This window comes from Ambystoma mexicanum, chromosome 11 (genome assembly GCF_040938575.1).
Source record: "Ambystoma mexicanum isolate Mex_15411 chromosome 11, UKY_AmexF1_1, whole genome shotgun sequence".
NCBI lineage: Eukaryota > Metazoa > Chordata > Amphibia > Caudata > Ambystomatidae > Ambystoma > Ambystoma mexicanum.
Window position 1 is genome coordinate 759607959 of NC_090934.1, and position 24892 is coordinate 759632850.

The window sequence follows — 24892 nt, forward strand, 5'->3', positions numbered from 1 at the left end:
CTGTGTGGCTGTTCGATCGTGTGCTCATCTGCAATTCTGCAGACAGGCAGTGGTCAGGCAGGGGCAATATTTCCTACATCAGCAATGTCAATATTAATTTTCTATATGGAAAGAAGTTCTAGACTGACTGACTGGCAGCATGAGTGGGTTGTTGGACATGTTGAACAAAACCAAGGCAGACAAAATGTACAATCAACCGTTAATGCCGACATGTTAATGAGTTAATCAACCCATACGTTGAAGCATTCTAGTGTGTAGGAACAGATGTGGCAAGAATATCCTGAGATAAATGAGACCACTCTGAGTGGAGCATCTTCAGGCAGATAGCTAACCAGAAAAGAAGATGAGGGCCTATTGGAACGCTTAATGAGCGTTCTCTGCGATTTCTGCTGTGTCCTGTCTTTGATGTTTCTGTACTGTGATGTCTGGCTCTCAGCCATTTGCTAGCCTTTACAAGCCATCTTGTAGCAGTCACCTGATTAACATTTTGTAATGGGGATGACTGGAGTGACTGCTTCAATTGACATCTCCCTTCGGCTTACTGCGAGTCATGGTTGTGCTCTACTCCTCCTTTACATGTCCAATGATTCTATGTTGCCTAACATTGCAGTTTAAGAAAATGCAGATATCCCAAAACTCAAGTCTAGCCTATGTGGGCTAGGCATGAGCTGACATTGACTGGCTCATAAACCTACACAACTCATCACACACAATCCCAATACACCACAATGGCTAAGTGATGCATCATTGTACTGTGTTTTTCTTACATAGTTGAAGTGGGCTATGGGGGTTATGTATTGGAAGGTGGCAAGTTTATTGTTTGAATACAATCCTTTCAGTAGTCCTTTCAAAGGGGAGCAGAGAGGATGGTTGGAAGAGTCAGCTCATGGGTTCTTACAGATTTGGGATATGTTTAATTTTCAAAGGATGGTGAAACGTATATGTTGAACAAATGTGTCATGTTGGTCTGGTTCTGATTCTCTACAAATCAAAGGGATCCTCAGTGAGATTGGTAAGAAAGGTAAGGAGGAATGTAAATATGGTGGCTTGTGTCAACGGCTGTAGCAGTGAATGGACAGTTGGTGAATGGACAGTTGGAGATGGTTTCAGAAGAACAGAAAAAAGCTGTAGGATTCATACCTGGCATTGGGTATATAGATGGTGAGAAATCTACACTGCTTTCATGCAATCTGTGTATGTTTCAAGTTTTGAGTGTCCCATTGGGCATACACGTTGTTGAATGCTATGGTAACTCAGCTATGCCATGCAAATAAATGGCTCCACTATGTACACGTATAACCATGCCCAACAATATTAGGGGGATGTCATGTTGCAAACAGACTTGTTTGCTCTTCGAATTAATTGTTTGTATGCAGACTCCTGGCATTTTCTGGCTTCTAGGACAGCACAGAAGTGGGTGGGTTGAAGGTGAGGACATGAATGTTAGTATTCCCACAGACGCGCTTTCCTCAGGGGTGAAGGACAGCTGACACTTTAAAATCCAATTCAGATGTTTTGGCAGTACAGTACCGTTAGAAAACAGGCTGTTAGTTTGCATTGAGAGACAGCCATCCTTAGTAAAAGTCGAGGAAAGTGCACCATTAATTTCTTTTCTAGTGCTTAGTTGCTGAAGTCTTTTCAGTAGAATCATATATTCTCTGTCAAGATCTCCCAGCTTCCCGCCATCTTGTTGAACCTTTAGCAGTTCATTGTAGGAGGACCCTGCCTAGAAGCAAAAACACTACATCCATTATAACTCTGAGAAGTGCTTCTATTTAACTTATAAGGCAAAGTGAATTTTATTTTTACGGCAGACCCTTTGTGACATCGGGAAGGCTCTCATTTGTAAACATTTGCTTAGGATAAGGTGATTAAGGATTGGCAAAGCAACTATAGCCCAGATTATGTGCCCAGTCATTCACAGGGTCCCAATCATGTCTCCAGATAGGATTTTGAAGAGTGAGTGTTATGCTCCCTATTTTTTTAAAGTTTGGAGTAAAATTATTTTTCTGGGAGTAAAAAAATTACCAATGCCATCTCCCTGTCTCATGTGGTTTGTCCTCCTCCCTGTACTTTTTCTCCTCTCTTGATCTTGCTCAACTGTCTCTCTCTCTTGCCTCTTTGCTCACTTTTCTCCATGTTCACCAACCTCCTCCTCACTCCCACACCAGCCTCTTGGTTGTCCTTCCTTTTATATTCTGTGGGTTCGAAAATGGGCTTGCAAGCGGGAGACCCATGACAGCCGTCCACTTCTCGGGAGCAGGCTGTGATGAAGTGACCTCACTGTCATCGCCACATATATTCCCTGGCAAAGTCACAGTCACCCATGTTGAAAAGACCAACATTCAAAAGCTACAACTCCCAGAATTCTCCCCTTTATCAGAGAGGCAACCTGGTACGGATCCTGGAGAGTCAAATATGGATTTGGTAGGAGGAATACCACTGGAAAACCCTAACTAGTCCCCAGGGAAAGAAGTATGCCAGAGAACATATCTGTAGCCCAGGTTACCAGGACTCTGACGGCACACTTGGAAGAGAAGGACTACATCTCCCAAAATCACTCTTCTCTAGAGAAGGAAACCTCTGAGTGGAAAAGGGAAACCTATTTAGAGATCTGGGGGCGGGATGACTGAAGGCAGGCACTGGGCACCCTACAAAAGTATTGTCAACCCATCCCAGGAGAGAAATCTGAAACCATCAACCCATGCCCATTTGAGTGACTGAAGGAAGTGCAGCCCCTCCCCTCTCTACAATCAATGGAGGAAGAAAATACACCAAGCCACGTGTAAGGGGGACTGTTTGCTGGACTTCCCTCACTGTGAAAGTAGTACACAGCACAAACACTGGCCTGCTGGCCACATGGGCGAGTTAAAATGAACTTCAAGGGGAGAAGAACACTCTGACAACACAAGGAGAGACTGCAGCTCCTCTGACTCATCCAGTAGATAGATTTTTTTCTAGAATGTGATACAACATGGTGTCTGCTATGTTTGTAGATTTCAATCCAAAGCTTAGAATCACAGAGTACCCCAGGGAGTGACCATGCACAGATGGATCACATGACCTCTCAAGCCTAGCTGAATGTAGTTAGAGTACAGAGTTGGCAAGGTGTGTACAGTGGGAGTTTAGATGAGGAGGCTCTTTGGGGAGTGTTGGCGGTAAGAGTTGTAGGGGTTGGAGAGAGGTGGGCAGAGACAGACTAGGAAGTTGGAGCTATTGAAGGATAAAGAGAGGGTACAGATAGAAATCAAGAGTGGTTTGGAGGACAAGGAGAATAAGGATGTAAAGGGTTGTTTGGCTAGTGGGTAGCAGCAACGGTGAGGGGAGGGAAGTATATTTGTGAGGTAGTTGGTGATATTAGTGGAGAAAAGACAGGAGTGTATGGAGGGAGTTGAAAGAAGATTGGACCAGGATGAGTGCCTTAAGGATGAGGGTGGAAGAGGAGTTAGAGAGGATCAAAATGAGATTAATAGAGGATGTTGAAAGTGGAGCGCAGAAAGAAAGTCGAGTGGAACAGACGTACCCTAGGTCTGAGGGGTACAATTGAAGAAAAGATGGTGGTTGGATCATGTTGTAGAGGTAGGAGAAGGTAAAAAGAAAAATCTGGCAGTTGTAGAAGGGGTCCCCTTAGGCATGAGACTATTACAACTTGTAGAGGAGGTAGAGCGTTGGGAAGTAGAGCTATGACCAGGATACAGGGAATTGAAAGACGTTGTTACACCATCCACATTTTCTGATCTCTAGTGACCATCTGGGTTTTAGGGATGCCACGGCTATGGAGTGAACTGCCCTGGAGAGACAAAAGAAAGGGATGGTCCACAGTGAGCCCCTTCTCAATCATTGAAATATAAACCCTTGAGCTGTCTTCGAGAGTTGGCGTGTTCTGGGGGCCATATGTGATACTGGCAATTAAGGAAGACCTATGCACATTGCCTTGGGAGCAGGAATGTTTGTGCTTCGCAAATATCTCCTGTCTAATCGTCTGAGATACCTCATGGGCCAGTGAGGACGTCTCTATGCCCAATGGGGGTAGCTTGTCAAACGAGATCAGGGATGGGCTAGAGGCCATGGGAGATGCCCTGTAATGCTTCCGGGGTTAGCATTATGGAGCAGTTCTCGGCCCCCAGGGTCTCCCAGGCCTTGGCTCTCACCAGCAACTGTATCACAGCAGGTAATTGCAGACACAGAACAGTAATACAGGCTATGGTTCAATAGCAATTGTATACTGTCTGTTACTTGTTTCAAACACTCTTCTGACCAATCATACATATGTCAGTATTTCTCTCAACAGAGTCGAGTGAGTGTTCTTTTAAGTGTGTTCTGCAAAGCATGTCTCTCGCTTCATAGTGAGTAGCCACATCCCTTTCTTTTGCTTGGCAATACGCAACGTATTTTCCTTTACTACACCCTTGAGTGTGACTTCTAGCTGCTTTTCTCTGGCATCGTACATCGACACAGCCACGAGAAGCCCTTACACTGGCCTGCCCTGTTGCCTTATTTGGATAGCTGATGTTGACAAGTGCCGGATAGTGACAGTGTGCATAGGATTCATTGCACACCAATTCCCACAGCCTTCTGTGCTTCATCTCAGGTACTGCTCTTTTGCAGTTCACACAAGTATGCTTCAAGTCATCCAGTTGCAAATAGTATTGCTGTGGTGGCTGTCTGCAAACAGTCCGAATAGGTTTAGTACATGCATACCCTGCAATGGACAAGAAATAGATCTATTGACCGGAACCCTCCCACAATTTGCAAAGAGTTTTCAGGCCACTCACCCATGACACAGATCACAAGCAGCACTCTGTGTCCCCAAGCCAAGCTCACAGCTGGTCGCGTAAGATTGAGCTGAGTGCAATCTTGTTACCGGTATGCAGGAACTTAAAGTGCTCTGGTTAGGGCGTCCTATTTTCCATTTGTCACTGCTGTAATAATGGAGGCTGCACACATGGAATATCTGTAGCACACTTTATTAATGCAGGAGTAACAGTGTAAGCAGACACCTCACACCAACAGGTCTATCCTCTAGTTCAGCCAGCACCAACTGCCCCCAATGATCTCAGAACACTCATTATTATATGGAACATTGAACACCCATAGCATAAGCATTCTTGGACCAAATAATGCATATGCAGTGCATCATCTGACTGATCGTCCTGCTTGCAAAATTAAACTCTCCGGTATTACTTGACGAAGGACCCTGCCCGCAAGTCTGGAAGCCATCTGGAGCGGTGTGATTGGCACCCAGAGAGCCATGTGACTGACTGAAGGTTTTTTTTCTTGTTTACATCCTGCTTTGCCAGAGGCATATGTGCACCATCCAAGGGTCCTATCTGCAAAATGATGCTCACTGGCCTACAATGCCCTGCCTGCAACTTTGAAAGCCACTTGGAGCATTATGATTGTTTCCCGGAGGGTCATGTGACAGACTGCCTCCCTTATTCAGTCTAGCCTGGGAATCTGCAGCCAAGGGCCAAAAGCAGCAAAGGGCAAATTCTGTTTGGGCCTGTGGGAACGGAAAGGGCCTAGGGCCAGAGCCCCTGCTCAAGGCAGGACTTTGCAAAGCTCACCCTTTTCCTGACTCCTGTCTCCACTTGAGATATCTTTCCACCCATTGGTTATCGTTCACTGCAGCAATTCTGCTACCTTGCAGCACCCGGAAGCTTTCCTGTTTTGTTCCTGTTACTTCTCTTTTGGCTACCTATAGCCCCATTAAATCACAAGTCGGAACATAGACTTGTTTCTTCTCAGCTAATCATCCACCCTACCCTTTCCACTCACCCACCTTCCCCCTCTCCCTTTTGTGCTTCACTTCATTCCTCCTTCTACTCACACTTTTCCTTCCCTTCTCTGATAGCCTTCAGCCTCAACTTGGTGTAACTTCTGCATCACTCTCTGGCCTCCCCATCTTGCTCCTCCACCCACCTCCCATGCAACTGCATGCCGCAAATAAGATGCTGCCATCCTCCCAGGAACTCCAACCTCCTCTATCCCCCTCACCTACCGCACAACATATGTTCCTCTCCCCGCACACTGTCACTCTTTTTCTCTTGGCCTCTGGAATGCACAATGCCTCTGCAACAAGTCCTCCTCCATCACTGACAAAAATCACTAGCACTGACTTGCTATCCCAGAAACCTGCATCTCCGCTCATGACTCTGCTACACTATCAGCTCTTCACACTGTCTCTGCTACCATCTCCCAACACTGCTACTCCTATCCTTTGTCTCCAACATCTCTTCCTCTATTGAATAGGCCACTATTCAAATCCTCCCTCGTACTCTTCCCACCATTCTTCACTTTCTCAACCCCTTGGTCCTCACAATTCCATTTCTAATCTGAAACTCCTCTTTGAGTCACTTCAACCGACATACCCATTGTCATGCTGGGTGAATGTAACCTTGCCAAGTGCTCTGTAGCCACCTGCCTTGAACTTAACTCCCATTTATCTGGCCAATCCTTATACTCCCTCCTTGACCAGCCATCCCACTCTAGTTGGAACTCTCTTGACATTGTCTTTCCAGGGGCCGAAATTATGATTATATAAGCAGGAGCTAAAAGCAGTTCCTGGGTATCTAGCTTTAACCAGCAAGCTAGAGCTAGGAGCTAGTACATAGTGTTCCGTGAATCTAATTTCCATGTAAGATGCGCACTTACCATTTTGTCCATTTATTTAAGACTGTGTGCTTTAAATGTTGTTTACATGTCATATAGGTGTGTCCTAATGTATATTTAAAGATTGCCTCACATATACATAGGTGTGTTGGTTCAGCACCAGTTGGCCTGCAGAGCCAAAAGTAGCTCCTTGAAGCTATTGGCGTTAAGCTAACCAGGCTCTTCAAGGCTAAAAGCAGGAGCTAAACAGCTCCCCTCAATTTCGACCTCTGCTTTCTCTCCAATTCTCTCTCCTCCATTGAAACCTCTCATTGTTCACCTTAACATCTCAGTCCCTCCGCCTTGTAGTCCTTCTCTCCCTATTCAATCACTAAGAGGAAAATAAGGCCGCACTCTCCAGCCCCTTACTTTGATGATGTGAGGAACTCTCTCTGCTCTATTCATGCCTCTTCCCTTTGGCTGTACTTTTTCTGCCTTTGACTATGCGCTTATGACTCCATTTGACGAGCACTACCCTGCTCACACACTCGCACCTTCCCAATCCCATCTACGTCTTTGTCTTGGGTCACACTGAAATGTAGACTCTCAAACCAAACATGCAGCATATTGCGCCTAGCAACATTTGTGTACAGGCAGGTTATAAATGACTGGTATAATATATCATATCATGACTTGCAACACTAGCACACATTATTGACCCTTAGAAAAATTCCCTTGCTGCCATCACCTCTGCACTGGACTCTGCCAAATCCAAACAAAATAGCCTCCAATCGCAATCACCCCCACACACATTCATTTACCCTACAAACTAAGCACACTACCTATCCTCTAAAATTCATAATACTCTCAATCCTGCTCTCTCCCTCCCTCCCCAGCCCGCCTTCTGTCCATCACCTTTCCCTTTACCTCTTCTACTCTCAACTACTTCTCCCCTACTTCTGTTGAATTGGGTGCCCATCATTCGAGTGCCAGCCCATCTTGCACTCCTATCAACCGTCCCCCCCCCCCCGACCTCCTAAATGGTCTCAATTGCTTGACTGTATCTCACTGAGCTCTTTAACTCTCTCTTCACTGGACTCTTTGCTACCTCCTTCCAATCTGCAAATGTCATCCCCCTATTGAAGAAAACCTCTGCTGACCCACATGTCCCAGCAAGTGTTCTCCCAGTTTGCCTCTTTCCCCCATTATTCAAAGGTAGTTGAGAAAGTGGGCTTTTCACGAAGTACCTTAAGTATAACAGCCATTGAGATGCACTTCAATCTGACTTCCTTAGTATGCACTCCACCAAGACTGCCTTCATGCATTTCTCCAACTTTATCTCTGATGCTCACCGATCAAAACTCTCTCCTATTCCCATCCTTTTGGACGTCTGTCACTTTTGATCCTTCCTCTGTCCTCACTCTCCAGGGTCTTGGGTTTCACAAATCTGCTCTTGCCTGGATCACTTTCTATTTGGAAGGTCATTCCTTAAAAATCTCCATGCAAATCTCCGACCACACCTCTCTCCCTGTTGCTGTCCACCAAGGATCAGTCCTTGGGCCTCTACTCTTCATCCTCTGCTGCCCTATTTTGTCTTTTGGTTTTCACTATCACCTTTTTGCTGATGGCACACACATGTTTTCTCCTTTCCCTCCTTCCCCCAGCCATCCCAGAACATATTACAAACTGACTCACTGCAATGTGTCACTGGATGGCTGTCTCCTGCCTTGTGCGAAACACTTAAAAAAAAGGAAGTGCTCTTTCTCCTAGCTTCCAATGACACCCTTCGCCTCCCCTCTCATATCTCGTTCCTGTCTGACCTTATTGATCCCTTGTCCAAGGCTTGGAATATATGGGGTCCTCTTTGATAGTGACCTACGACTGCAACAGTTCATCACTGCCACTCGTTGTAACTTGTTCAACGTTTAGAAAATGCACTCTTTTCTTACTAACCACTCTACTAAAGCTCTAATGTCCATCCTCGTACTCTGCAAACTTGACCACTGCTTAAGCCTACATCTTGCCATTCTTGACTCCTTCCCCCCTAGACAAAGTCCTCAGCTGTGCTACTCACGTTCTCTACAACCTAACCAGTTTCCCATCCCTTTGTACCTACCGACAATCTGCTGGTTTGCTCTCCCTGCCCAACAGCTCCTTTTTTAAGTTCCTTCTCCTACTATACAATGCTATCAATGACTTTGCTCATCAGTACCTGTCTTATTGTATCTCTGTTTATTCAGCATCTTGTTCTCTATTCTCCTCCTCTGCACTCAAGCTCGCTGTCCAATGCCTCCCCTATGCCTCTTGTGGTGGATCAGAAGAAGGATGCGGACACTCTGTGGACATTTATAACATGTTTTTATTAAAGAATACCTATCTTTGCTTATCACTACAGGGATTCCCTACCCATTTTACTAACTAAGATGCTAAGCAGTCATGGATAAATGTCCAAAGAAAACAGTTCACCGTCCAAAGCTAACCTAACTGACCCTCCCACTTTTACAATCAGCTAAGGTCAGAAGAATGACTCCCTTCTCCTGTTGGTTGTGCTTCTGCACTTGTCTTCTCTTCTTTCTCTTTTCCTGATTAGTGTGCAATTCTCAAATAGTCTCTCATGATCCCTTGTATTAGTTGCAACTCCCTGATGGGATTGATAGTCTTTCTATCTCTTTTTATGAATGGGTGCTTGGTTCTGGTCGGATTTCTTTTCTCATTACTACAGGATTTGGGGATTTCTGAGGTTGTTTCTTTTTATCAGAGACTTTGAATTTCTATACAGCTGTGATTCAACTTTTCCTTCTCATAACTTCTTTGTATACAATCTATCCTAGGGACTACTCGGCTCTTTGGTGCACAATGATTTCCCTCTATTTTGTTCCAATTTGTGCGTCTTAGACTCTGGGTTCAGTTTCTACTTTTCCCAAGGGAGCAATATCATATCAATACAGTTCCATTTCATTAATGGAATGTACAATCTTGTCATTTGTACTGGCACGAGTATCTCTTATACTATAACAAGTCCCCTTTTCCTTCTCGGTATTCCCATTCTCCCCTTTACCTTCAGTCTTGAGGGCGAACATGTTCAGTAACGTAGGTGTGTGGGACCTTATTTTTCCTTCTCTTCTTTTCTGTGTTTGTTCTGAATCCGAATGATTTTCCCGTGGGTGAAATTACTGCAGGCAATTCGTTCACATGAGAAAGGTTCAAACTAACAAAAGTTTGCAGCTTTCTCATGCGAGCACACATACAAACTCACACCCACACACACAACACACCCATGACACTCCCCCACCCACACCCTCACCCCCAACATAAACAAATCACACTTACCTTGTCTTCACGCTGGGTTCCTGCAGCGCCAGTTCCCTTTCACTTCCGTAGTTTTTGACTTAATTAGGTAGGCTCTTTTTCTGTTAGGTAATTGTATAAGTCAATTTGCTCTTCGTCCCAGTTAAGGAACATGTGCTGATTTGGAGTGCTAGTTAATTCCATATAGGCCATCACATGGGAGAGCATCAGCGAGTCCCTCATGGGAACGGGAGTCCTTGTCCCCAAAGGTGGAGTCTCCCAAAGGAGGTCCCACTTGCCTCAACACAAAGGGAAGGTTTTGCAAAGCAGGATCATCCTCATTGATCCCTTTCTGCTTGTGAAGGAGCGCTTAGATGCCTGAGGGCTTTGGCGCTATAGACATGTTATAACATAACCTCCCTAGCCTCACACGGGAGAGCTCCCCTATGAGGAGAAGGGCCGAATTCCCTCGATTCGTACACTCTGCTCTTCCTTCCTACTCATTGCCCCACTGGAACCTGCTGCCCATCAATCAAAGCCAGGCCAACTGTGGATCGCTTCAAAGCTTGGCTTAAACTTCACTTACTTGCTAAAGGGGGAGCTCTGCCCTGACCTCATCCCCATCCTTGCTGCTGGACCCCACCACTCCCTGCAGAGAAGCTTAGTAATGTTATTTTATTTATTTATATAGTACTTGTTAGTTTGAAGCACTTGGCTCCTGTTTACTTGTATACGTTTGTTCTGTTTGTTTTGTCATGTTCTTGGTATATCTCCCACTTTTTTACATTGGCTCACCACTTGTTCTCTTCTTTGTGCTTTTGTACTGGCAACCTTCCTTTTAATCCTTCTGCCAGCTGTAAATGTTTTTTGTAAGTCATTTCTGATCAAAATTGCATTCCTTATTCTTCAAATAAATGTAAATACAAGTATATTGCAACAACTACATACATCCACAGCGTTGTCATTGCTCACACATCTGCTTATTGACCACCTGGGCAGGTTTGAAACCCAATAATGTCTTCCTATATGCTATAATCATCAGTGGATGTTAACTACCCAGAAGTACTTTTGGATGGAATTATGTTGCAATGTCTCTGTGACTGCCAAAGTGAGTGTCTGATTATTTAAATTCTTCTCCCATGCTCCACTGTCTCATACAGTTCATGTGTAGGTCTACTTGGCTGACTACTCATAGTGGGAATACATGCAGGGAAATATTATGATTGGATGTTTATAACGCACTTAATACCCAGAGGTTTCTAAGCGCAGATCTGGGGATCGAACCTGTGTTGCTCAGCCTCATCTTGCTTCCAAGGCGAGCGTGTTGCCCCCGAGTTATCCTCCCGGCCCATTGGAATGAGAAACGTGACACTTGGTTGACCTTGAGTGGTCGTGCCTTTACTTCGATATTCTGAACATGTGGGTGCATTGTGGAGGTAGGCATCAACCTGTTTCTACTATATGGGCATGCACAGTGACAGCTTGTGTTTCGCGAGGTTCCTCAGATAATGGTAAATCTCAGAGCGATGCCCTTCCAGGGACAGTAAGGTGTAAATTGCACTGGCTTAGATATATGTGAGGCTGTACTATGTATTCTATTTATTTTATTTCTCCTCTAATTTATTTTGGGTATTTATCGTGCAGTGTAAAATCTTTCAGTAGAACTTAGGGAGAGCATCGAGATAGTTACCTCATATGTGCATTTGGGTGCTCTTTTCTTCATAGCGCACCAGGTTACGCTAAAGCAGCACATTCTGGCCAAGGCTATGTCTAAATACGGTCTAATTACGGACTTTGTTGGCCCTAATGGTGGTTTTTATGGTGGGAGGCATGCTCAGAGTATACAGGATGTCTTCTATTTCGGACATCCTGTATGGTTTACAAACGTACACAGATCACAAACTAACTTGGCGTAAGTTGTGAAGGGGGAAATTATGGAGACATACACCTGGTTTGCACCAATCATTATCAGTAGAGGCCATTCATATGGAATTGGGTCTCGTCTCCTTATCTACCCTTATTAAGATCAAAAGGAGTATGCACTATATTAAGATATTAGCTGATGAGGGCAACTCTTTATTTGTATGGTTCAAGAATCAGCTGGCAAGCCTCTCAACACTTAATCCAGTAATGAAAATCATGGGGGTATCATGCAATCAGTTACACAAATCTATTGGTTGAGAAATGGAACATGTAGAGAATTTAGTAATGGCTAGAACGTCTCTAGTTGCTAATGCTTTTGTTTGGGACCACTTTTGCTTGGGACCGCATAAACAATATAGAATGTTTAGCAGGGAAAAATCTCTCAAACTGTAATTTATTGGGTATTTGTAAAGTGCTTATACATCAAATGGTCTTTTACTGTGCCACAGGACAAAAAAGGGAGGGGGGAGACAGGGAAGAAAACAATAATAACGGTCCTACTAGGGCTTGTCATACGAATCGTGCAAGTGCAGTAACAAGAAGTGCAGGGGGAGGGGAATGATAGGGGGGGGAGTGCCGGTCGGGACAGAAAGGATAATACTAGGGTGGGAGGGTAGTGCCGGCCAGAGTGGTAGCATCCAGTGCGGAGGGGGGCCAGGAGGGGAGGAAGAGGGCCCATGGGGCTAGGCAGGTGCTAAGGGGAGGCCAGGTCGGCGAGTGCCAGGGGATACAGGGAGGACAGCGAGTGAGCACCACGCGCTAAGTGTGAGGATGGGGTGGACGGGGCTCGGTAGGGATGCACACCCCGCCAGGCTAGTCAGGGGAAGGGGGCCCGGGAAGGCAAGTACAGGTTGGGGATGTGGAGGGTCATGGAGACCGGAATGCTGGGGTAGGTTGGGCGAAGAGGGCCTGGTGCCCTGTAGGACTCAGAAGGGACCACACAGCTAGTCAATGCAGCAGAGGGGGTACATTAGCAGGGTTGGGGGAGAGGGAAGGAAGAAGAGAAAAGGAGGGTATTGAGAAGTTTCTGGAATGTAAAGAGATCAGCTCAAACCTGAGAGGGGCAGGGAGGCCATTGCAAGGGAGGCTCCTGCCTAAGAGAGAGATCTGGAACCGCCCCCACCCCCACACTATCTGCTTAGGAAAGTGTCTGATCTGCAGAGAGTTGGGGCTCGAAGACGGAAGGGCTCTAGCAGGGAGGTATTTGGGGACAGAGTTAGATGTAGCAAGGTCCCATGCCACAGAAAGCCTTGTTGATGATGCACAGGGTCTTGAACTTCATCTGTGCAGCCACCAGGAGCCATTGGAGAGATTTTAGGGCTGGAGAGATGCAATCCAAGAATAAGTCTTGCAGTCCTATTCTGGATTAATTGCAGTGGGCGAAGGGATGATGAAGGTAGATTGGGGAAGAGGCTGTTGCAGTAGTCCATCTTAAAGAGGACCAGAGCTCTGGGGACATTGAGTTTCTGGGGGAAGTTGAGGAAAGGGAGAATGCCTCTGAGGTGGTGCACCTGAAAGTGGGCCTTCCTGGCATAAGTGATGTGAGGAGAGAAGAAGAGAGAGGCGTTGAAGATGATGCCAAGGTTTTTAGCCTCACAAGATGGTGAGGGGAGGGGCCCCTTTGAGGGTGGCCAGAGAGTAGGCGGGAAGGAGGGAGCAAGGGTCCCAATGCGAAGGATCTCACTGGCATTAAGGCAGAGATTGTTAGCAGCGCATCATGCCTGAAGAGCAATCCGACAGTCAGGAATGAGAGAGGAGGAAGAGAGGAGGAAATGAAGTGCTTGAAGGAGAGCTGCGTGTAATCCTCATAACACTGGAAGTGAGGAGAGAAGGTGAAGATCAGATTGGCCAGTGGGGCAAGTTAAATGTTGAAGAACCACGGCGGGAAGAATAGAGCCTTGAGGGATGCCACAGGTGGAGAGTGTGGTGGAGGAGAGGAAAGGGCCTAGTTGAACCTGGGAAGGTCGGTCAGATAGGAAGGAGGTCAACCAATCCAGTTGCCGGTTCTTGATACCCAGGGTAACACAGAGACAATATATCAGGGTGACATGACTGACCATGTCAAAGGCAAAGGAAAGATCGAGAAAGAGGAGAACAGAGGGAGAGTTGGAATCGAGATTTCAGAGCAAGTCTTTACGGGTGCTCAGGACAGCAGTTTCTGTGCCTCTGGCTGCTCTGGATCCAGACCGGTGCTCGTGGAAATAACTAACGGATTCAGTGTGGAGGATCAATTGGGCGATTACCAACTTCTCCAAGAGTTTGCCCAGGAAGTATGTAATGCTACCCAATGTTTCCTATACCTGTCACCTTTTAGTTATCTGGTTGAAATTAGCAAACAGAACTTGAGGCGCTTGCAATTTGGGGCTAGGATGCATCTTCGATTCGAAGAGTGCAGGTGTAGAATCAGTGGGAATGAGTTGGAAACTACGAGACACCTGCTAACGAGATGTCCTGCACTGATAGATGTGTATAGCAAGAGTAATAGATACCTTGTGCATCATGAAGACTGTTTAGCACCCCTTCGCAAATTTTATTAAATGCAGTGTATTTGGTATGGAGACATATAGACGGTATGATGGGTACTTTGGAAAATAGATTATTATTGTAAATAGTTTCTATTTCATTTGGTGATATAAGTTTGGTTTGTGACTGGGATATAAAAATGTATGGTTTTATTGTATCCTTTAATGAGTGTGGTGTTTATTATATGTATGTTATATGATGTGTAAATGTTTAGTCAAACCACGAACACTTAAAACATTGTGCGCAAACATAGATTTGAGAAGTAATGAAATGATGTACATTGTTTGGCGTTACATGCATACATTAGTACATTAGATGGTTACTGGTTTAGCCCTTACAACAAAACCTTCATTACTGTCCTACAATTTAGGGTAGCAAGAAATCATTAACATATGCGTTTAATGGGGAACCTGTAACAGTGCTTAGAGTCTGTGGTGGAACGGGGGTTGACTGTAAAGCATAGCATTTCTGTGGGGGATCTACTCTAAAGGGTGTGAACAGGGCGCTTTTGGAAGAGGAGTGTCTTCATAATCTTGGACCATATATACTTATTGCCTGATGCATTATAATTTTAATTTCCACTCCTCTAGTCTGGCTAGGTGCTGACTTTTGGTGATGTGTCCGATGTGAACTTTCTGGAAGTTTTTTAGTCTGGGAAAACAAGGTTTTTTATTTCCAGACGATAGAGAGTTTAACAAAATAAAATGTTGTATGTTTAGCTTGGTTTGCTCATAAAATGTCCAAGTTTGGAAAGACTGATTTGTATGAAAATGAAGCCTGCCAAAAGCATTAGTCTCGCCTATCTGCATTGGTGCTATAGAGAGTTCCTCTCATGACAGTTGTTTCATTTACAACCTACTCCAAATGGTGTCATGAATCGACGCTACTGCCCCCTCTGGACGTCCTAGTCGGTTCGACAATGAACCAGGCTAACCTCTCATACCTCCAAATATGGCGGAGAGCGGATCCGTGGTCTAGTTCCTGGGAAACACAACAATGCTAGATGAGTGCCCCGCCCCTACGGTACGGCGCGTGGCAGCGCTTTCAGTTCCGAACTTCCGGTTGCTGTTCCTAGCGTTCGCTCTCCCGGAATCCCTGTCTGGCGATTCCTTCTGTGTTCCTCCTTGGATTGTTTTCCTACGCGACCACTCTGCGTGCTACAGCGGATCCTCCTTCCTGGACTTCTTGCTTCGCGGTCCTCGTGGATCGCACCACCTTTATTTCCTGGATATTCTGTTTCTGCGGTTCCTCCGGACCACTTCCATTCCTTCCTGGGCTCACTGTTACGTGCTCCTGTGCTGACTACTTCCTTCTCCTCTCCTTCCTGGGAAAAGACTGTCGACACTGTGAACTAAAAGAACTATGCCGGCGAAGTGGCCTCGGAAGAAGGTTGTCTTTACCTTCACGATTCCCGCACTTCCAGGAAACGCAGGCAGACGGAGCCGACAAAAAAGAAACTACCCAAGCACTCACAGGTGAGCCCATCAACAGGTCGAGACAGCCTAAACAAGGAAAGTAGTGATAATTGTGACAAATGGACAGTAGAGGCTACTTTATTAATGCAGGTGAGAAATATTGCCCTAAGGTCCATCCCCACTAATACGTTCAAGCTATGACCTCTAACAACACCCCATTTGTTTAACTTGGCCCTTTCTTCCAACCTACTATACATCCTCCTCATTTTAGGCCAATCTGTTATAATGTGGTAGTTGTGTTCTATATGCAAGCCTTCTTTCACAGCCTTCTTTCTCAATTTTTGCATGTGTTAGTGCCATGGTCACTTAGTGACATCAGATGCCTGGTGGAATTCTGCAAGGTCTACATTTGTAGTAGCAGTTGGTGCAAAACAATGGAGGCTGTGGCATTCTTAAAATAACAAATTATTCCACTAGAGGCCATGACTTGCAGGATTTCTCTGGCAGTCAAACTTCATACCACTGTCTACGAAAGGCATCTTGCAACCTCTGACTCTACAGAGCTTTTGAACTTCAGCTCCCACCAGCCATAGCCAGCATAGTCAATATTAAAGGATCAAGGAAGTCCTAGTCCAAAACATCTGAAGAAGCATCACATGCAGATTCATAGTCTATAGGCTGTGAGCTTAGTTTGTGTGCTTCAGTCACTGTAAGATAATGTTTTTACAAATAGAATATCAGGTTTATGTCTAAAAGCCATCTAGAAATCTGTTCATATCAAATACTTTTCTGCCAACGCGTGATGTGATCCTGTGAATATTTCCTACAGCATGTGTGTATCCCCCTAAAATGTAATAACGTTTCTTTCCTGAATAGCCTTCTTTACTTGCTGCTTTTGTTTCGATGCTCACCTGCGTGTCTTTAATAGAATGAAGACTTTCCTTCAAGTTATTATTGAAAATCTTCATTACATTTATTGGTAATGTGCTTATTTTACTGCCTTATTCTTGTGATGTAAGGCACTTTGAAGGCTTCAGGGAATGGTTATGTTTTTGAAAACCATATAAAAAGTAAAATGAATGTAAACATGGGGTTTTATTTTTATTCTCTTCCCAGTTATCCTTACATTCCAATCCTCCCAGCGCAGTTGTTGGAAGTTTTGAGTTCACCAACGTCCTTCATCATAGGTGTCCATTCCATGTTTTGTACCGAGATTCATGAACTGGTAAGGACTTTTCAAATCACGGGACTCCTGATGTTTGAAGCTCTGCATTCCTTTTCAGGAGCCGTTATTTTCAAACATCTCTATTGTATCCTTTATACTTTAAATGTAGAGCGATCTGATGGCTGTTACTATGTACTCTTAAATGTACTGTCATCAGTTGACCTGGAAGAAATTTGCATGAATTGCTGAATCGTATTTGAAAGAAGCCTACTGTGTCCCTGAAAATGTTTGTCCTAGGAAGATACGATGCACTGTACCCGTACACTTCAGAATTGTATGTGACTCAGTAGCCTTTTAGCCATTTCTTTGTAACAACTGCAGTTCTGAACACTTAAGCTGGACATGAATAGCTGTTGTAAGGGTGTTGGATCTCTATGGAAAATCTGGCATCCTTCCATTCTACTTCTTCAGGTGCTGGGGTGTACACAAACTCGCTATACGCGGGCCTAGGCTTGCCCATAATCGAATGGACATTGAATTAATCGAAATAGTTACTTTTGCATGTTTCTGGACCAGGGTGAAGTTTGAGCTTTTTTTTTATCTTTGCTGTATTGTAATTAATTAAAGTTACAGCCAATCAATTAAATAGTACTCATGTTATGAACCGTGTACGACCACAAGGATCCTTCCAGAACTGGAAGATCTGCATGCAGGATCTCTAAACATTACTGGGGACTTCCTATATGTGTAACTGGTCCAGTGGATCAACCCTGTTAATTGACTCTCACAGAAGTTCTCCGTCTGTATTCTCTCTGATTTCTAAATAAACATTTCCCCCTCTCTAATTTGGGCTATTTATTTTCTTATCATTTATCATAGCAATGCTTGACCCCTTTGGATCAAGCATTTCCTGTTGTCATGCTCTAATAATTTAAAGCCCCCAATCTTCCATCATTGCATGACACTACCAGGAAATGCCCTCATGTGAGTCACTATTGTTAAATATACAATTAAATTGCACTGCTAATCTAAAGATTAGTAAAATAAATCCTAGAGTGGAAATGGAATGCGAAGCTAGCCGAGTGAGTAGAGCACAAGTGAAGGAAAGATTAAGGTCTGTTTTCTATGTATATCATAAATTCTGCTGAGGGAGTTCATCTGCAGATCTGCATTTTTAAAATGACTTTATCCATGTTGACATTCTGTGGAACCATTATGTTTTAGAACCATGCTGTTAATGCCCATCCCCTTTGATAAAGCCCCTTCTCTTACATTCAGTACCACTGCACTTCATTTGATTTGTTTCTGTATGGAACTTGCTTTGTGTTCTAAAACCAACAGTACAATGTCAAAGCTTTTGCACACTGCTGTGACATAGTAGTGTGAAACTAATGTCCTCGTTCAATGTACATGTACATGTGTATTGAGTTTCATGTATCACAGACCTTGCTGGGAACCTTCAGAGCCATGTATAGCAAAGTAGGAGGAAAGGGACAAGGGGGATACAGAATGTTAGAGGCAGGGGATACAGATTAGGGAGTGAAAAAAGGGCTCAGTCTGGGTCACAGTAGCAAAAAATGACCAACTACTTGTGAGTTATTTTCTAATAAAGGGACTCTGCTCAAGTTCCAAAGATCATCTTGTTGTGACCTCTGCGCCTGCAGTAACAGATGCTACTCCATACACGGTGTTGTGGATCCAGTGGCAGCAACTTCCCAGACAATATGGTACCTTTTTACAGACTTAATCAGTACAACAGCAGCAGCATACATGATATAAAATAGAGGGGTATCTGGGAAACTCTACCAGCACGAACACAGCCCATTGACTTGTTATTGGGTGGGTGGCCCCTGGGAGAGTCTCAACCAAGTCTTTAGCTCACTCTTCTTTTCAAAGAGAAGAAATGTCCCCGCACATCAGTCTTTGTCCTGTCCAGGGGCAGTCCAATTCTCCTCTGAACAAGAGTACCACAGCAACCCCATACACGTGTTTCAGCCTAGTTAGGCATCATCAGTGAGGTGAAGCTGTGCCTCTCTAAGAGCAGTGGGCAAGGGGTCCACGTCTGGATTCCCCTGGTAATTTAGGGTGAGACCCAAAGTTACTTGGTATGCAAAACAGGGGGGGGGGGTCTGAGAAACTCTATACCAGCACAAACACAGCCCATTGACTTGTTCTTGGGTAGATGGCCCCTGGGAGAGTCTCAACCAAGCCTTTAGCTCACTGTTGTTTTCACAGAGAAGAAATGTCCCCTCACTGAAGAGGCCCAACAAGGTTGAAACACGTGTATGGGGTTGCTGTTGGTACTCTTGTTCAGAGAGGAATTGACATAGCATTTCGGTGCTGGACTGCCCGTGTGGGCGGGACAAAGACTGATATGCAAATGGATATTTCCCATCTGTGAAAGGTACAGTGAGCAAAATGTGTGTGCTGCAAACTCTCATCTCAGAAGAGGTTATCATGCCATGTTCTTTCTGGAGAGGAGCGCCTGCTACCTTTTTTGGTTTTATGATATAAAATAGTACATGGCAAAATAAACACCTCTAAATCGAGTATCATGCCCATGGGTCCTGGGGATCATGACATCGGGAATAATGCCGATATTATGGGGGTTAGAATCGAACGAGAATCCACTAGATACCTGGGCACCTTCATCCCCAGAGATCTATCGCAACTATACCAGTGCAACTTCCCGGAAATCCTCGCTCAGGTCAGTAGTGACCTTAAAAGATGGGCACCCCTCACGCTTTCCTGGCTCAGACGCATGGTCTCGGTGAAGATGAATATCCTACCACGCCTTCTCTATCTCTTCACGGCTCTTCCCGCTGTAATACCCGAATCCTTTTTTGAGGTTCTCCAGTCCCGTATCCTATATTTCATCTGGAACGGTAAAAGACCGAGGGTTAAAACATCCACCTTGACCCTCCCAAAGACTCACGGGGCTTCGGACTTCCCGACTTCAGGCTCTATTACAAAGCTGCTCAGCTCAGGGTGATGCTGGAACATATGCGGGACGAAATGCGAACGTATTGGACGTATATCGAAGACATCCACGCTCACCCGAGGAAGGTTAGGGATTTTCTTTGGACCGCTCCTAGGACCCTCCCATCCCAGCTCAAGACGCATCCCACCCTGGCAGCCCTATGGGCGTCATGGAAACCCAGTAAGGCAAATAAGCTGCTGTCGTCTTGGCCCTCTCCGTTGTCCTCGCTTTGGGGCCCGCCCATAGACCTGGGCACAAGGGGTTTTAGGGACACGCAGGCCTGGTCTGATATGGGCCTGGAAAGAGTCTCCCAGCTCTCACGGGAAGAGGGCTTTATGGAGTATGAAGACCTGGCCGATGCCTTGGTAGATAGGCCCCCCACGGTCTTTGAATACTTGCGGCTGAAAGGGACCTTGACCCAAACCCAGTGGTCCGAGCAGCTTGGTCGCCCCCTCACCCCGTTTGAACTTATACTGGCTAAAAGCACATCACGAAAGGGTTCACTGTCCAAGCTCTATAGTGTACTAATAACGTCTGACCTAGAGGGTAGACAGCCCTTCAAGCGCATTTGGGAAGAAAGGTTGGGGGATGTCCCTCGACGATCACACCTGGAGGGCTGTTTTTAAGTGCATTTTCACGGGTTCCCTGTACACAGCTGCCATGGAACATAGCTTCAAGGTCCTCCACTCCTGGCATCGCCCCCCAGCCCTGTTGTCAAGGATGTTTCGGGATGTTTCCCCTTTTTGTCCTAGGGGATGCCACCAGCGGGGAACCTGGTTTCACATGTGGTGGGATTGTCAGGCCATACAGGTTTACTGTGCGGAATTGCTTAGCTGGATCAAGGACATCGACGGGTTTTGTCCGGCACTACACGCGCTGGAAATCCTTCTGGGCATCCCCACGCCAGACTCGGAAGTAAATGGCTACCCCAAGGTCATCGGGGCTATGTTGCGAGCGGGGAGGTTGGCACTAGCCCAAAAATGGAAGAGTACCTTGGCCCCCACAAAAGAGGAGTGGCTTTGCAAACTTAGGGCAATTTTTACTTATGAAAAATTGACTGCAATAGCAAATGATACCATAACTGATTTTATACAAGAATGGACAGCTGTCCTATTGCACGATGATTGTGTTTCCATGCGCTTGTAGAATGGAGACAGACTAGAAGCAAACATAACACATATCCTTACATCCCTCAAAGACCTGGCCCTACCCGTGCTTAATGGTATTCCGGTAGTACCCCACTGATTCAAGGAATGCACTGGACAATCGAGTGGTATGCAAGTGTTCTCCCATAAACTGTAATTATTTGTATTTCTTCTAAAAACCTGGCATGTTTATTGTTAGGGAGGGTGGGGAGGGGGGGGGAAATGGGAAGGGAGTTTAGACAATGGAAAAAAGAAAACGTTACTGACAATGTGATTTAACCAACAGTTGTTGCTGGTCAAATTGGCCATTTGGCCTAACCGAATGTGAATATTGTCAATAACAATTTAAAAAAAAAAAAAAAAGTACATGGCTTGGCATCAACATGAAGATGGTATCCACTTCTGGGTTCCATGTGACATCATAGACCACTCGTTCATGACCCCTAGTTGGAACGCATACAAATTGTTGATATTTGCCTCTCTTCAGTACATTTATATAAATATTGTAATGTGATTGATGATGGGGCATCCCTGAGTCTTGGTTAACATCAATTTGTACTAGTATCAGAAGCAAACTATTTAGGAAATCGTTACTTGATGAGTGATTTTCTCTACCTTAACTTGTGTCGTTTTTTGTCCAGTCAGGACGTTGTAATCTTGCCTTGTAGACTGTCATAGCAGTGATTAATTGTATTGTAAAGTTACTCTTGCCCTTAGATTGAGACCTCTGCTCATGCAAGACACAAGTGCACAGACTGGCTTATTGTTCTGTTCTTTTTACTGTGGTGCAAATATGTGCTGATTATAAATGTTCCTATAAAAATGCACTGCTTGTCATTTTTGCTGTTTTAAGGTTATCTGCTTTGTAACTTCCTTTATGTTGTCTTTTTCAGTTAGATGTTATAATTGCAGACCTGGATGGAGGCACCATTAAAATACCCGAATGTATACATCTGTCACCGCTCCCAGAACCTCTACTGCATCAGACCGAAACAGCACTTTCACTAGTATGTCAAGATATTTAATGCACTATGTACCAAGTTGTATGCACACAAATCTGACTACATTTGTGTTTTAGCAAAATTATATAATTGTATAAAATAGTATAGAAAATAATAGCCATACTTCAAATGAATTACAAGTCTTAACCCTAGGGTATTCAAAACGAACTGTATCAGCTGAGACTAAACAAGGAAACATAAAGACCTAGACAGAATTGATTCCAGGGCACTAATTCTGCTAGTGCCCCTTACTTTACCCAACAATACTTTTTTCAGAGGCGACATAACTGGACAGTCAAACCTTCAGCTGAGTGTGTACAATCTCTTTTACAGACCAATTGAAGTTTTTCATTTCGAGTCTTCCTTGACTTTCACAGACCCCTTTTCTCCACTGCACATAGTCACAATTGTACTATGGCTGTTCACCATCCTACAGTTGGAGACTTGGTTCTCACAACATGTTCTCAACAAACTAAATGTGTCCTTCCAGCACAATAAAATGTTCTAGATCTACTACCAGGATCTTCCGATGCATTGTCTCTGGAGTCTAAGGTCTTGTCAGATACGTCTACTGAAGTTCACCTTGAAGAATTGTTTTGCCCTTCCACCATATATTCTCCAGAGGCCCTTTGTAGTTCTAAGGATACCATGGTGTTGCATTGGTCCCTTGATTTGTCTAGTACGTAGCTCTGTTTCATAGTACCACCAGCCTCCCATATATACTCTACTTGCAAATAGGCTGTTGGTTAGGAAGGAACTTGCAGTTCACTAAATGGCCCAGCTACCTGGTACTGGGTTCTATACCTGCGCCTCAGCCTGCTTGGTTATATCCTCCCCTCTCGGGAAGATTTTCTCTAAAAAGGAATTGTGGGTTATCTGTCCCCTCTTAATCCCTCCTTCTAGGTCTTTGCAGAACCTAGGGTTAGATACACTTTGTCCATCTCTTGAGGCTTTGTGCCAATGGTTAATTAAACTTCAATGTCCTGGTTACATCTGTGGTCTCCATTTCCCCAGTCTTCTTAGCATTTTCACTTAATGGAATCATGAGCTTCGGCTTCTGTGCCATGGCAATCTGTCCTGTGCAGTCACAACCATTCAGTGGCAACAAGGTCTCTTTGGACATATTGACCGAGTCATGACTTTTACCTTCTATGATGTTTTGTGAATTTGGTAATCGATATGAACCCACCACCTTTTGACCCTGCTGTATCTAAGCCTAACTACCCCTCAAGTAAATCTGGCCTTATCTGTGTGTACACCTCAGTTGCATACAATGGCCTCTACTGTACTGGCCAGTTCCTTTTCTACCCTTCACTCATGTGCCTATAGTCCTCTACTTTAACTGGTGGATCATGATGTGTCAGATCTTTCCTCATATCCTTCCCCAATTATGGGTAATGATGATGGCGCGGATGATCTGCTGTCTAGAACAAGAGACTTGATTAATTGGTCATTGGTGTCAGCAACATTTTTTACCTCAGTTTCTGGTGCATCCCTTGATTGAGAACATAGTTCATTTGCCAGTGCTTTCAATGCACTTTCTTATATATTGTTATGTTGCTGGGCATCTTAAAGACCTAAACAATCTGGCAGAAGCCCCATTAACCAGCACCCTTGAACAGGAAAATATATGCCTACTAACACACACTTTAACCTGAGAATGTGTGCATGCCCTCACATTCCCAGACAGAATCTCTGTTTGTGGCTGCAGCGCTGGGCGAGAATTTGTTGTCCACTGTAGCATCTCCCTGTAAGCAAGGATGAGAAGTTCTTGGAAACTGCCTGCAAACTTAGCTCAAGCTCCTGGCAGCAGTGTTGTCTTGTTTTTGTCTGGATGGTTCCACATGTATCTGCACCAGGATGACTGGATTGTCTGTGCTTGGTTGTAGGTCAAAGGAACGAAAAAATAGGATTGAATGGTAAAAGGATCGATTCAAAAGGATCGAAAACAAAAGGATCGAATTTTTATTTCTTTTTTTTACATTTTTTTTTTGGGGGGGGGGGGTCGCCCCACAACCCATTTTTTTGTGGTAAAAACCACTTTTTTTAACTACACGAAAACCAAAAAAATATATATATAATTTAAAAAAAAATTTGATCCTTTTGTTTTCAGCCCTATTGCGTCGATCCTTTTACATTCGATACTTTTACATTCGAGTCTGTGCTTTTAGTCTGGACTACGTTTTCCAGGCCAGTCAGCTCTCCAACTGACCTGTTTTCTTGCAGTTTGTTGATCAAGGAGAGAAAGCTCTCTCTAGAGTCGACACAACAGCTGTGATTCATCAGTTGTGTGCGAGACATTCTTCAGAGATGTAGGCACGGTATCCGAGGTAATGTCACTTTTTGCTGCATCAGAATACCCACAACTGATTCCAGAGGTTGTTAATCAGGATTCATCCTAGCAATACTTTTGCTGGGCTCAAAATTATACATCTATAGATACATCTAACAGCAAACTGAGACCAAATGTCCCTTTCCCTGTTAACATATGCCTGAATTCCGAGGAGATCAAAGCAGGCATCCTCTGGTGACAATCCTTATTTCTCCAGCATTGGATCTTTCATAGATTCAGATGCTTGAATATTCCCTGTCGCCAGACTGGGAATCCTCGGTGAGAATGCATGTAATTACTCCATAGTGGCCTATGAGCCACACTATTGTGTAGTCCCTCCACCTCAAATTGGTCCTTTATGGCCCCAACCATGGAGGTGGCAGGGCTTAAGCTCCGCCCCCAGCAGCCATATTCAGATTTTTCACTGCAGTCTAACAGACATCGGGAATACTCAAGCTCTCTGAGCTTTTCAATTCTTTTTCTACTTTTTGTGCGGAATATATTTTTCAAATATAGTCCACTTTGTTCC

General features: G+C 44.6%; 1 protein-coding gene across 4 annotated transcripts in view; it reads left to right on the forward strand.

Moving 5' to 3' along the window:
- Nucleotides 1–24892, forward strand: part of SBF2 (SET binding factor 2) — a 2983421-nt gene that overhangs the window by 1296084 nt on the left and 1662445 nt on the right. For all 4 annotated transcript variants that reach the window (XM_069623660.1, XM_069623661.1, XM_069623662.1 and 1 more), the window contains exons 8-9: nt 16857–16965; nt 21924–22037. In XM_069623660.1, coding sequence (XP_069479761.1) covers nt 16857–16965; nt 21924–22037 — 223 coding nt within the window. The remainder of the gene's footprint in view (nt 1–16856; nt 16966–21923; nt 22038–24892) is intronic.